At 42.2% G+C, this 15,307-nt stretch overlaps 1 protein-coding gene across 1 annotated transcript; it reads left to right on the top strand.

Moving 5' to 3' along the window:
* The first annotated feature begins 12,816 nt into the window (after window positions 1–12,816).
* Window positions 12,817–15,032, top strand: HNRNPA0 (heterogeneous nuclear ribonucleoprotein A0). The gene has a single exon (XM_086931485.1). The coding sequence runs from the start codon at window positions 13,022–13,024 to the stop codon at window positions 14,063–14,065; it is 1,044 nt and encodes a 347-aa protein (XP_086787611.1). The 5' UTR covers window positions 12,817–13,021; the 3' UTR covers window positions 14,066–15,032.
* Window positions 15,033–15,307: the final 275 nt, after the last annotated feature.

Genomic DNA, 15,307 nt, shown 5'->3' with positions numbered 1-15,307 from the left:
TCCTTACATATGTGCTTATCAAGGGTATTGACACTTTGGTCAACTCTTTTTTGATTTTGATAAGACATGTTTTGTTTAAAAACTGTTTAAACACAGTTTTTTACAGAGTGGTGCCCCTTTCCTGAGTGGTTGCCAGGTAGAGGTGTGGTGACTTACCCAGTAACTACAGGTGAGTTTACCTGTTTGTTTTTTCTTGTGAGACACTAGTTTCTTGATATACCCACGATCATTATATTGATGTTTCTCTGTTTGATTGTAGGTAATGTTCTTCAGAACAAGCACATTGTGAAAAAATGTTGTTCCTGTATCCTTTTGTGTTATTTCACTCACACACTTTTTCGCAGCAGCATCATAGGTCCTGATGAAACCCTAGCCTACTTATAGGCTACAAGGCTGAAACATGTTGACCGATTAGTCTTACTTCACCATTGCGGTTTGTAATTTAGACCACTGGTACACTGTATTTGTAATCGTGGCGAAGAACGTCTCACATTAAAGATTTTTGGGCTTCCTTGAGCTAGTTTTAACCTCACTTTCCGCACACTTTTGATTTTCTTTGGGCTGAACTCATACTGTTAGCTCTTGATTTGTGGACGTAGAATATCCGTTTCAACATACAAAACATCCCTGAGCTCCTCCCTCTCAGAGAGGGGGTTGTAGGCCACAGAGGAACTAGGTTTTTCCTCTGGAAGGAGAATCCCAAATGATGAAGCATGTCACCTATGGTGAGTGAGGGATTTCGTCCTGAAAGGGGAACTGCCCAAAGCTAGTCCTGTTGGGCGTAGTCACTGGTTCTGTTTCACATTATAATTTTCATTTTAACTAATCAGCTAGTAGAGATTTTTCCACACTTTTCAAAAACTATTATAGACCCCAGGATTTCGTGCTGTTGATTGTCCAACTACATATGCCGCAGCCACGGAAAGGAGGGATCATCTACACCTACATTGGTCCCGGCAACTGTGGATCCACCAGCCCCACCAAGAGCACACGTTCATCCAGACAACCAGGATAGCATGGGTGGAACACTCAGGACTAGCCTTGCTGCTGTGTTCTGAACTACCTGCAGTCTGCTGAGTAAGTTATCATTGGCAGAGATCAGCAGGCCATATTTATTCCAGACATTGCTACTAGTGATATAATCCCAAACAAAACATTCAATAGGCAAACTATCATTGATTTATGCAATCAGCAGGAGTCTGAGTTTCTGGTTCAGGATAGTAATCCCACATCAATAACACCAATAGTGAAAATCCTGGCATTACTCCATTTTGCCATAGACTAATTCCAAGACATTGTTGCAGGATCTGGTGCAATATCACAACCAAACTTAAGGGGTGTGATACAAAAAGTTGTCTACAATGATGACACACATCAACAGATTCATACACTTAGCACAAAATGAGGATTTAGCCAATGTGAAGGGAGATTAGTATGCTTTGGATTGAAACCATATACATGTGGTAAGAGCTATTTAGGTTACACATCTTGGCTTGTTGGCCTCAACGGAAAACAAGTATACTGCAATCTTAATAATTTAAAATCAATAACTGTGCAAGTTGTCTTTGTACAAGATATGTACACCCAAAGTGTGTGTCTTTCACAGGGTTCTTTTTTTATTGGCATTTTATTCAACAAACAATAAATCAACACAATCAGTTGGTTATTGTGTGTATACATGTATACAGACTTATACCACATACCATTTCAAATCTTCGCGGGCAAATAACATCGGCAAAACATTTTTTTATCTGGGCTTTGTGTCCGGAAACTGTGATCTGGGACTCCATAACAGGGGGGGGGGGGGGAGGGGGGGGGGGGGGTCAATCTGCTATCCGTATGCCAGACCGGTGGGCTTATCTCCAAAACTCTCAAAATGCCCTGGCCCCTTCAGTATAAGTTCCCCAAAAAACAATGATCACTCATTAGGTGTAGTCTGGGTTCCTCGATTGTCTTCCTCCACCTCGCCCTGGGAACCTGCCCACGTCAAGAAGGGGTCCCATTTATCTTTTGGTCTAAATGAGGGCGGCATCAACATCCAGAATGTGGTGAGCTGTATATGGCAAAATAATACATCCCATAGTCAATCCTCGATTTTGGGAATCTCCCTTCTGCCCCAATGTATGGCCACTCTTTGGTTGTCGAAAAGCAGAAGCACCGGTGTGTCCCTCATGTAGCCCAGCAAGCCTATATGTGGTTCTGGGTCCACTGAAGTGCCTATTATCCCATGAATTGTGGTAAAATTTGATGTCTAAAATTACATCACCGGGGGGCATTCCACACTAGATCCATGAAATCAGTCGGATCGTAACCGCATCTTCAACATCCTCCATCTGCCTTTATTCCCATTTTATGTAATTGCACAGGGGTTCTATAGAATAGGTGAATGTATTTGAAGTGGATCAGACATAATTTGGAATTGGGCGAAAGAATTGCCAATTGGCCACAGCAACACTATAACCACTGTTTCTCTGACAGAGGAGCAGGCCATTCAGAGTTCCAAGCCTGGAACGCTTTAGGCGTGGCTATAGGAGTAGTGTTTTGCATCTGACTATAGAGTCTAGTTATCCGCGGGCAGGCTGTCTGAATGGTATTTTCGAGTGCCTGTAGTGTTGGCGGAGGGGTAGGAAATGCTTGCAGGATGCCCTGAGTTTATAGCAAAAAAAAAGGTCTGAAAAATTCTTTGGCTTTCCCTCGACTGAACCAATTGCCGCTAAGAATTTATCTGCCGGATATATACTGGCAAAGGGACACAAACCTAGCTTCCTGGCCAGAATTATATTAGTCCCCTCAGCCTTGGCAGGGATCATGGGGTTATGCACCAGCTGGATTTGATTTTCAAACCGAGAGAGCCCTAACAAGGCTCTGGCCGCCGCGTTTTGGATATGGTGCATCCGGATAATCTCAGCTTGATTAGCCCCAATAACAAGGAGCTAGCGTAGTCCAGACGAGAAAGAATAGTCGACTGGACTATCAGCTGAGGAGTTAAAGGATCCAAAAACTTTAAAAGAAGTTTAAGACCTCGCAAAAGGCCGAAGCAAGTACCTGAATTTTTTTTGGTGTGGATACGGAAACTAAGAGAAGAGTCCATCCACAAAAATGATCCCCAGAGAGGATGCTGGATCCACGAGGTGAGGTCTACATTTCAAGGCAGTAATCTGAGACAGTCATTGGTCCAAGTGCAGGGATTTTTTCTGTAAAGAGATTAGGAGGAACTCCGTTTTTAAAGCATTAAGCTTCAGTTGATTGCGTGTCAGGCAGCATTGAGTTTCCAACAGAATTAAGTTGAGGGATTGAACGTCCTTGGCGGAAGTGAACTTCAGGTAAAGTTGAGTATCGTCTGTGTACATATGATAATGAGTGTTGGATGATTTCAAGATTTCTGTCAGAGGCTCCGTGAACAAGCTAAAGAGCGTGGGAGATAGTACTGTCCCTTGTGGAACTCCAAGAGTAACCGGGACCGGGTGAGACAGGGATTGGTTCAACTTGAAGCATTGTGATCTATTGTGAAAGAAAAAGGAGAACCAGTTAAGTACAGGCCCAGACAACCCAATCATGTGTTCCAGGAGGTCAGTTAGGTTATCGTGTTTGACTGTATCAAAGGCTGGCGACAGGTCGAGAAGGATCAAAAGGCAGGCCTCATTACGGTCCAACATAATATATTAAACTCACAAAACTACTGAAATTCACCAGTTATGGTTATCTCAAGTAACTATAATTGGCACCCTTGCAATGCACTGCTGATTAAGCCTAGACCTCTGCTCTCCCAACACAACAGATTACGTTATTTCCTCCCCTGCAAGGACATATTGGGGGTTTTCCCCCCAGTTTGCAAAAATGGGGTAGAGAGCCTACTAGACCACTGTTAGGTGGGTTTTCAGCATTCTGTGGGCTTATCATACCAGTCTACACTTGTCTACGATAGTCTCGCAGTTTAAAGCCATGAGGGGGCAAAAAGGAATTTCTTGAATTAGCCCTGGGAACAGGCCTAAAGGATTTTAATATAAGCAAAGGAAGCTATGCGTGGAAAATAGCGGTCAATACGCAATAAAGAAGTAAAGTTAGAAATTACAAATGCACTTTGTTAAGGACGCAGGAGCAAAAGCTTGTGAAGTAATTAAGATCACTATATAGAGGGATCAAAACCAAACAACAAAATACCTATACTATCTAGGATTGGTATTATTTATTACTAAAAGTGGGAGTAGAGGGCAATCTATTTCATTGAGTAATGGCCACCTTTGATGATAATAGAGATGCTCTGTTGGAAGATTTATTCAGTGCAAACCCCGGAAAAGGTACAAGTAACCCCAAAACAACTGCAAAAGAAGGATTGCGGCAGAAATTTATGAGACTAGAACGAGTTAAAAAACAAGAACTTTCCCGTTGGTGAGATGCCACCGTTTTACGCAAGTACATTGCTAAAGAACAAGTACCTAGAGGCTTGCGTGTATTAATTTTTCCTTCATTTGATGATTTGGATAAGGGGCATTTGAAGGAGTGGAAAAAATTGCTATTGCACTCCTCGTTGGGTATGATGGACATACTAATAAGAGATACAGAATTAAAACGGGAAAAACTTCTTATAGAAATAGCCTATTTGGAAAAAGAGATACAGGACATTAACTTACCTGAAGTAGCAGATAGTAATTGGGCGATTCTGAAGGATGAGTTACAAAAGCACCAATTGTATTTACGGGAGAAGAAATCCCAAAAAATTAAGAGATGAACAGGATTACCGTAAAGGCAGATTGTACACTTTCGCAAGAAAGGTTGTTAACATTAAACCATATACGAATAAGGCAGGTTCTGATTGTACATCACAATCAGAAGAGGCATCTAGCATGTCTGGTGCGTCAAGCATAAGTAGCTTGACTAGCAATGAGTCAACAAGGGCCCAGGAAGGTGCGGTTGGAGGGGTTTCTGATCCATTTTTTTTAAGAACTACAACGGTTCAGAAAAGGCAACAAGCAGGCTTTCAAAAAAGATATGAATTCAAAAGAACAAGGAGGGGCAACACCGGAGCAGGACCCAAAAGCCAAAACAGGGGTCACAACCAGATATGGGGCACGCAATCAAAAGATGTAATAAAAGATGGGACAAATATACAAGGCTTGGATGTATGTGATGGTATCAATATTGTAAACCTTTCAGAGCATGTGTTGACGAATCATGAAATAAATGTACTCAGCAAAGGACTTGATTTTTGTCCCAGTGCAATACCCGATTTTTCTTTCTTTCACATTAGCTGTTACAAATTTGTTAAAAACTTGAAATTGTGTAAGTTCTTTCAAGACAGACCACGTATGACTAACAAAAATCTCCTGATTGATAGTATGAATGATAATCCTTCTATCATGGAAATAAGGGATGTACATTTAATCCTAAGCTTGGATGATCAGGATGGGGTGCCGAGTCTGGAAGCGGTAGCGGCAGACCTAGATCTGGATACATATGCCAATATAGATAGTGGTCTGAAAACCAAGTCTAGATTCACTCCAGAACTACAGGGAAGGAACAATATTGACAAATTTCAACAGAATGTCATGTCAGATTTGTACAAATTAGAAGACAGATTCTATACTAATCAGAAGTACAAAAAACAGAATATCACGTCTGATGAACGTAAGGCTCTGTCTAACCTTAAGAAAAAGGACTCCCTTGTCATCCGAGAGGCGGACAAGGGTGGAAATATAGTTCTGATGAATCATCAAGATTATATTATGGAATTAGACAGACAGCTTAATGATACAATGACATACACCAAACTAAGTGGGAATCCCATCAAAGAAATAAAGGACAAAATCTTTAGTTATTTAAAATCTTGGAATGACACATTTTTGATTTCGGACATTGAAATGAAATATCTTTTTAATGATGTTCCTACTTATCCATATATATACTGCCTACCAAAGGTACACAAAGGGGGGGGGGGGGATTTTCCTCCTGGAAGACCAATTATAGCAGGCATAGGTTCCCCCACGGAAAAAATCTCGGAATACATTGATTTATTCCTTCAGCCATTGGTGGTTAATTTACCTTCATTTATTCAAGACACAGGAGATGTCTTGAATAAAATTGCTGATGTAGATTGGGTGCCAGGACATTATTTGGTGACAATGGATGTGTGTTCATTATATACGAGTATCCCATATGAGACAGGCTTAGAAGCGGTTCGCCATTTCTTGGACACACGTCCTATTGAAACTTATGAACACTCCATATTGCTTATGTCCATGATAGAGCTTGTGCTCAATAGTAACATCTTTTTACATAATGGCAGTTGGTTTCGCCAAACAAAAGGTGTGGCCATAGGTGCCAAATTTTCTCCTTCTTTGGCCAACCTATACATGGGCTATTTTGAACTCATACATATCTGGCATAAGGGTCCTGTGGAATTGTTAGATAATATTTTGTATCTAGGTAGATACATTGATGATATGCTAATGTTCTGGGCAGGTACCAATGAGGAGCTTAATTTGTTTTATGAATATATTAACATCAATCCTTTTAATCTAAGCTTCACAAAAGAACAAAGCACATCACACATTAACTTCTTGGACATTACCATACTGGTAGAAGATGGAAAACTGTTATCCATACCATATAGAAAATCAACGGCATGCATTATGGGGAAATGGTAAGGACAAAAAGAAATTGCAATGATGTCAAAAAACTTGATGATGAACTAACTATGGTGGAAAATAGATTTTTGGCTAGAGGCTACGGAGTTGATATCATCAATAAGGCCCATAGTAAAATAAACATGAGAGATAGAAGCTCATTACTGAAACGCAAAAAGGATTCTAAACACACAAACAGTAGAAAGATCAGGTTTATAACCCCCTACAGTATGGTTAGTACTGATGTATACAGAATTCTAAATAAGCATTGGCATCTGCTTACGGAAGATACCAATCTACAAGAAAGAATAGGGAAGAAACCATCTATTACCTTCCAAAAGGGAAGAACTGTTAAACAAGAGCTTTGCCCCAGTTATATTCCCCCCCAAAAAACAGGTCACCTGGCTTCCGTCTACACCGAAGGGTTTCTTCAAGTGTGGTATGTGTTGTATTTGTTGTTTTGCAATGAATAAGACCACCAAGTTCCAATACAATAGTATGAAGATATATGAAATCAATCAGTTCATTAATTGTAATTCAACACGTCATTTACTGTCTGAAGTATATTTGCAATCAGATTTTTTATATTGGCAGTACTACGAGGCCCCTAAGAGAGGATCCAGGAACATATCCGTGCCATAAGAAATAACAACCCACAATACCCATTTGCGACACATTTTAATACGATACACACGAACACAGAGATTTACAAAATAGGGTTTCATGGTATCGATGTAGTCCTAGCGGGTAGTAGAGGTGGCAATAGAACCTCTAAATTACGCCAAAAGGAGAGCAAGTGGATCATTTTATTACGAACCGTGGAAATGGGGATTAATGTGGATAAGAAGTTAGTGGAATTTCAGTAGCCCATGATAGTAACACAACACCCATAGAGGTAACCATATAGGGTCAGAGTAGATCGTAGACTTTAAATCATAAAAAGATCACTGTGTTTCTGTAGCTTATGACAGTTTTTCAAGAGACCCTTAGAGATAATCATATAGGGTCATAAAAATTGTAGACTCCAACTGTAAAAGTTGAATAGGTATAATGCAAGGATGCATTAAAACAAAGATTGATTGAGTCACCTATGATGTATTGGAAATAAGGGGTTAGATAGTCACTGAATTAATTTAGCAGAGTATTGAGCATTGTCATAATAATGATTAGATTTTTTTAAATTAAAAAATGTGATATTAATATCTGGAAATGTATCCAATATATTTGGAAGTTTGTGAATAATAGTATAGAGATTCTTGTACATAGCTTTTAGAAGCAAGGTTTTAGACAACATAACATATGTATATCAAAATGTTGAGCAATAGAATATAATTTCTATTGCGTGTTTTATGTATTTATGTGGCTCATATTGACAGGATCACGAATGACATTGAATTGAGTTCATGTGAGCTATCTCCATTGAAATATACGCTAGAATTCTATATTTAATAATTAATTGTTTTGGCAGGTGGTGACAGTTGATGCCCCAGGTGGCTGTGCATCTAAAGCCAAAGCTGCACTCTATATTGTTCATTGTGTGTTAAATTGAATTGACATTGATACTGAATGTGACTAATGAGAACTAATGTTGATGTGCGGGTGTTTTGGTGACAAATTGTCCTTATTCCTTTAAGGACAATTTGTCTGTCACGCGCCTCTTCTCAGGCGCTGTTATCATTTGTATATGCCGATCGTTCTGGAGCTCTCGTGCTTCTACGAGTTTGACAGTTGCAGCGGGAACACCAGAATGAGCGGTTGTGGGTTTTTCTTTCTCCATGCTTAAAACCTAATAAAGGTCTTCAAACTAAACTTACGCATAAGTTACCAGGGGTACTGGTGCGTACTACGTCATACGCCTTCCTGTGCTTCCCTTGTTGCCTGGTTACCAGCGTGTGGCCGAAGGGGATCTGTCAGCACGTCTTTGCACAACACGCAAAGCGGACATACTCTACAGTTTCTCCCACATTACCGCTATGTAATTAAATGAAACTGTTAATTCAACAGCATATCGCCACACCGGTGAGTTTCAGAAATAAAGAACCTGCATGTGCACTCTTCTGCTAACATTATAGCCTGTCTCTTAAAGTGAAAACGCGAGGCAGACACGATTTTCTCCTCAAAATATGTACTAAAAACAATAGTTTTATGAGAATTAGATCTCATTTGATCGCCAGAGAACCTGAGTGTTATACTCCGACCTTCAATGCCGTTTGCAACCCGCCTTTGATTTGGCATGATTACCAACTCAAGACTTGAAATCGTAATTCCACATTTTTCGCTTTTCAACACAGCTGTTTATGGATGTCTTCTAGCAATCTCCTTCTTCATCTACAACGTGAGACATTGTTATTCAGCAGATGGGGTGAGGTGAATTATCCAGCAAGACCACGGTGACCACTTAATTTATTATTTTATGGGAACAGTATTTCTTCTTTCCTATGTATTCAGTATTATTCTATTGAAAAAGCCTAATTGTACATGGGGATTAGATCACTTTAGTTCTTACCGCAATCTTCTTTAGGTAATCTCCTTTGAACTGATATTCTTTGCAGTTATATTTAATCAAGTATTTCCTGAATATCTTTATGTTTATATTTGGAATGAGTAATTTCTTGATTTGCATGCTCCGTTTTTGTTCTCGCTGCCATGTGACTAATTGTCACACCTATACCTCCAGCTTGTGATTGGGGTAGTTCTATGGTGTTACATTATAATGTGTGGCATTACATGCAAAATGCCACACCTACTTAAATATTGCAGTTTTTACATTTTTCATATACAATAAGCTTCACTTTTTGTGGGGTACATTTATACCCAGTTCTAGTTTGCATTTAATCCTTTGTACTGTGTTGTTTTTCCATATATACTTATTGTATTTTATTCTGTATTGGTTTCTATACATTGCATTTTAGTCATGTGGCTTGCACCCACAGCTATTACGCACACATTTTTGTTATGTAGCTTGCACCCACATTTATTATGTACATTTTGCATTGATTTGTCATGTGGCCTACACCCACGTTTACTCTTCATAATGTTACATTTTGTTAAGTGCATTTCACCTAAATCTATTATATACATTTTGTTTTAAGTGGACCATGTTCACACTTCATACCTACATTTTGCTTTGTTCAGTGTGCCATGTTCACACTTCATATGTACATTTTACTTTGTTCAGAGTGCCATGTTCATACTTCATACCTACATTTTGCTTTGTTCAGTGTGCCATGTTCACACTCCATATGTACATTTTGCTTTGTTCAGTGTGCCATGTGCACACTTCATAGGTATTTTACACCACACCTGTGCATTTTACACATTGTTTCATGGTGCACAAGTAGTTTGACCGTTCCACCCTTCTGTGGATTTGTCACTTACAATGTATTCTACTATTTACAAGTAGTTTGACCGTTCCACTCTTCTGTGGATTCGTCACTTACAATGTATTCTACTATTTACAAGTAGTTTGACCGTTCCACTCTCTTGTGGATTTGTCACTTAAAGCTTCTCCTACACTTTACTGTATTTTGCTGTTTTACCATGTTTCTTACTACTGCTGTACACTACTCCCTGTACTTCTTTCATCATTTCACTTTCTCAACATATTGCCTCAACCCTGTACTTTACTCTTGTCAGCCTGGCCAGCTCTCATTATGTTTGTATTTGGGTTGTTGTTTATTTTGTTTGTGTGAGTGAGTGGGTGCTTATCTTTTGTGAGAAAGATGCATGAGTTGTTTGTATTTACTTTCCTGCTATCTTTCCTGCTTTCTCCTTTTAATCTCATAAACAAAAATTATCATTCCATGTAAGTTCTTTGCCAAATCTCTTTTCTGTTCTCTGCATTGCCTGTTTTTCTTGTTGCATTTTATGACACTCTACTTTGTCATTGATTGTTGTTATTAATGCTCCTTTCTTTTTTGTCAAAAGAAGGGGGATGATGTTGTGGTGACAAATTATCCTTATTCCGTTAAGGACAATTTGTCTGTCACACGCCTCTTCTCAGGCGCTGTTATCATTTGTATATGCTGATCGTTCCTTTGCTCTTGTGCTTCTGTGAGTTTGACAGTTGCAGCAGGAACGCCAGGATGAGCGGTTGTGGGTTTTTCTTTCTCCATGCTTAAAACCTAATAAAGGTCTTCAAACTAAACGTACGCATAAGGATCGTCATTTCAACACAAGAACGCTCTTTCAACAGCGGGTCACAATAGAAAATCCGCCATTCTTTGTACCTGATGTAATTAAGATTTAATCTTTTGGCAAGCAAAGAAAGGACAGCTGAAATACTAGCCACATGAGGCGCTAAAAGTTTTGAAATCTGCTGTTTGTTTGATTTAAATCAAATGGACCGTACAAACGGAGTTCCAGTGTAGTGCCATCCATTTCGAAGAAACTTTATTAACCACACTCAGTAACACCCAACCGAGTGCGTAAAACTTGTAAGGAGTCTGATGAGGGCCCTAGAGGCCTCTTACACATAAACACGGAACACAAATCAGCATTATGCATTTGCCCCATTAAGATCTATCGATGTCGAGACTATTTCAGGCGGAAAACAGCTCAAATAAAGCCATTTTTGCCCCCAAAAGGGCGGGTGTCCCACGGATGAATCGGGGCTTATGGGCATGTATGCAACACAAAATGAAGACATCCGTCAATAAAGAAAACATGGCGCACCTAATATTCGGCAGCCTGTGAAAACACCCTCCCACGTTATCTGCATCTTAGGTCTCTCGCTATGGTTTGAGAAGCAGCAGCTCCCTCGTTTAACAGAATGCGCGTAATTCGCGTACAAAGGGGTTGGCGGGAAACCGGTGGCTAAGTACCGGTCAGTTTACCATCACCTTATAAAGGGATTCAGTACACCTGCCGCGCTTTAAAACAACGGCTAGGCAGTAAAACGTAACCAAATTAACGAGTTGTTGCACATACACTGAACATGTATGACATTCTTATTGTTATAAATGTCAAAATAAATAATCAATGCGTGGGACAGGTCGACTGGAGTGAAAGAAAGGTCAGCAAACTTAACGGATGGGGAGGTAAAAGAATGGAAATGGAAGCTAGGTACGACTGGGCCGGCCATTTTACAGTACTTCCGTCACCAGAAAAACGTACACGTTTAAACAACAAAACAGGAGTTTCCCGTTGACAACAGATAAGTATCGGTGTGAGTATACGTCATAACTAAATGTAAGTGATTTACTAATCACATTTTCATCTCGGCCAATGTCGATCCAACACCTCGATAGGATAAAGGAAACAGCTACAGCTCACCCTTAGCGCCGCCGCCATATTTATATGCGTTTTTGTTTTCCCTATAACTCTACTAGCGTCCACCAACATCAGCAGTAGATAATCTTGATGATAGATCGTTTCAATAAACATACCCACCCCAACCCTCTCAGGAGACTCCGAACGACCATTAGAAAAGATAAGTAAATCGTAAGCTGCCTTTTTGAAAAGCGTTTTTTCATCTTAAGGGAGAAAGAACTTCGGCGGAAATGACGCATCTCACCGTAAAACCACGTGGGTCCTGATGTGTTGCTTAACCCACTCACGACCATGTTAAGGTCAGGCCAAATTGCTCCATTCTGTGGGGAATGGCGACTCAATGTACAAAATGGGAATGCTTTTGCTTAAGATGGCCGATTAGCTATCCGCACGCGCAGTTCAAAATGCGCGTACCGGTATTTCCAGGAAGTAGTGGAGCCGGATACAATCACACATTCCCTGTACAGAAAGAGTAAATGGACAAAATGTTCAAGGTCGTGGTGCGCCCTAGCTCGAAAAATGATCCTCTTTTATAGCTCGTAGATCTATTGGAACCTTGTATTCAAACGGAAATTATTCCTTTAAAATATAGTATGGAGCAAATTCCGGATTGTAAATTTTTGCAATAATGTGCACACGTCTTTAAAAAAATCCTAGTACGGCTTTTAAGATTGAAGTCAGAATTAATGTGTCTTTGGGCGTGAAAAGGATGTATGGTTGAGGATTTTATACGGTTTGAGAACAGTTCTACTGCTATTTTTAATGTGGCTTATGCAATAGTAAGGAAGGATCGTTCAACGGGTGGCGTGGTTCAAAATCCAATTCAGTAGCTAGTTTGCTTTGTCCTCTTTCTATAGTCATAGATCTAGTAGGGCCTATAGCGAAGCGCGCTTGACTCTTCCGCTTCTGACGCGTGGAGGCGTAACCGCGTTCCAGCCGTTTTTATCGCGCTGCGGCGTCCGTTCGCTCTCTTTGTGACGTCACGGACAAGAGCAGGCCAGTTCTTGTCCTTCGTCCGCAGCGCGAGCCGTTTATAAATCCGAGCCGCCTGCACCGTTTAAATCGCATTCTGGTCGGAATCTTGTTGTCTACGCATCTCCGGACAGTGTTTCATCGTCGGCAGCACCATGGATAACTCGCAGCTCTGTAAACTGTTCATCGGCGGGCTCAATGTCCAGACCACCGAGGCGGGCCTGCGGGAGCACTTCGAGAGCTTCGGCGAGCTTACAGACTGTGTGGTGGTGGTGAACCCTCAGACCAAGCGGTCACGCTGTTTCGGCTTTGTTACCTACTCAGCTGCCGAAGAGGCCGATGCCGCCATGGGTGCCTCTCCTCACGTGGTGGACGGCAGCAACGTGGAGCTGAAACGGGCAGTGTCCCGGGAGGACTCCGTGAAGCCCGGCGCCCACGCCAAGGTGAAGAAGCTGTTCATCGGGGGCCTAAAGGAGGAGATCGCGGAAGACGACCTGCTCGAGCACTTCTCGCAGTTCGGTGGCGTGGAGAAGGTGGAGATCATCGCCGACAAACAGTCAGGCCGCAAGCGGGGCTTCGGCTTCGTCCACTTCCAGAACCACGATGGCGCCGACAAGGCCGCGGTGGTCAAATTCCACCCCATCAATGGCCACCGCGTGGAGGTGAAGAAGGCCGTGCCTAAGGAGGAGGCAGGCGGCGTCGGCAGCGGTGGCCGTCCTCCAAGAGGAGGCGCAGGCGGTGGTGGCAGAGGGACCCGCGGCGGCCGAGGAGGCGGCGGCATGAGGGACATCAACGGCCTTTCCGGGGGCGTTGGGAGCAAGAGTTTCGGCTACGGCGGTGGCTACAGCAGCGGTGGCAGCGGCTACAGCAGCGGAGGCGGCTATGGCGGCAGCAGTGGCGGAGGCTACGGTGGTGGCTCCTACGGCAGCGGTGGCGGCTCCTATGGGGACCAGAGCAGCGGCGGCTACGGTAATGGCTTCGGTAGCTACAGTCAGCAACACCAGTCCTCGTATGGGCCCATGAAGAGCATGAGCAGCCTGGGGGGAGGTGGCGGGGCTGGTGCTGGGGGCGGCTGGGGCCGCAGCAGTGCCAGTGGACCTTACAGGGGGGGCTACGGCGCCAGCAGCGGAGGTGGTGGCGGCGGCTCCTACGGGGGTAGTTCGTATGGTGGCGGCAGCAGCTACGGGGCAGGCTACTAGCCACTAGGCCCTGGGGCGCAGTTACTGTGCTAAGATGGACTCAGTCACATCCCTTTGTGTTACAGTCATGATGGACTATATTTTTTATTATTCCTGGACCTTTGTCGTTTTTATACTGCAAGAAAAACAGGACTCCCTTTTGTTTTCCCGCCAGCGGCCTGCCCCTTCCAGCGGGGCTCCCCACCAATGGACAGACTGTTCGACTCAACTGAACTCTGTAAAAGTCTTCATTCACTTTTTTGTTTTTAATAAATGATTGTTTTTATGAGCTGACATGTCTAACTTTCTTTTTCCTAGGACCCTAGGAACGTTTCATCGCACTCTCCCTATGAGACGGTTCGCTACTTTTGTCCCTATTCCTTCCAGGGTCCTCCTGCGCAGCCCTCACGTGGTATCAGTTTCACATTCGACTCTGGTGCTCTAGGCTGGGGTTAAATTGTTTGGTAATGGATGGCTGAAATTTTTGCGCGCCATCTTGTTCTGGGCCTCTGAATATGTATAATACTGTGTGCGGTTTCTGGTTAAACGTGTTATTCTTAATGTCGGAGTGTTCTCTTGCTGCCTGATTATTTTTTTCCATTGAAGGGAAAGGTCCATATGCTGCCTCCTTAATTGTTTTCTACCCTTTTACTTCCTGTTATCGACACTGTAACATTGATTTCTTTAGTTGGGACAGCATGATTGCTGTTTTTCCGTTTAAATGCGTTCCTTAAAACTTTTGCAGTTTTTTTTTCACCCACAAGCAGTGGTGCAAGCGAAACCAGCGAAGAGGTCATCTGCGCATCACCTGCTCAATGGCACAGGCGTATGAGGGGGGGTGGTAAATCTAGGTTTAACTGTGCCCTGTCAAGAATCTTGCTATGCTTTAAATATTGTAGCAGTTTTATGAGATTGACATTTTGATCTAGTATAGAAATGTGTTTATATTTTCCGCTATACAAAATAAAGCAACCAGTTCTTGACTTTATACCTAGTTTCGACTTCATTTATGCTGCGAAATTCCAAACGCTGCACTGGGTCTTAAAATGCGAACGGGGCGGGTCTGATCGACTCAAGTCCACAACTGGTTGTACTGGTCTGGATGCCCCACAGAACGGATAATTACTCTACACGTACGTGAGCCAACTCCTCCTTGGATTACACTTGGGTCCGTCACTCCGAGCAATCAAATGTTAACTGGTGCGATAGTAGTGGTATTTTTTGTGTGGGTTCCCCATTTCTTTTACCTTTCAGGGCATGGAG

This window comes from Lissotriton vulgaris, chromosome 7 (genome assembly GCF_964263255.1).
Source record: "Lissotriton vulgaris chromosome 7, aLisVul1.2, whole genome shotgun sequence".
NCBI classification, from domain to species: Eukaryota; Metazoa; Chordata; class Amphibia; order Caudata; family Salamandridae; genus Lissotriton; species Lissotriton vulgaris.
Note: the sequence above shows the minus strand (reverse complement) of the source record. Positions and strands in the feature narration are given on the sequence as shown.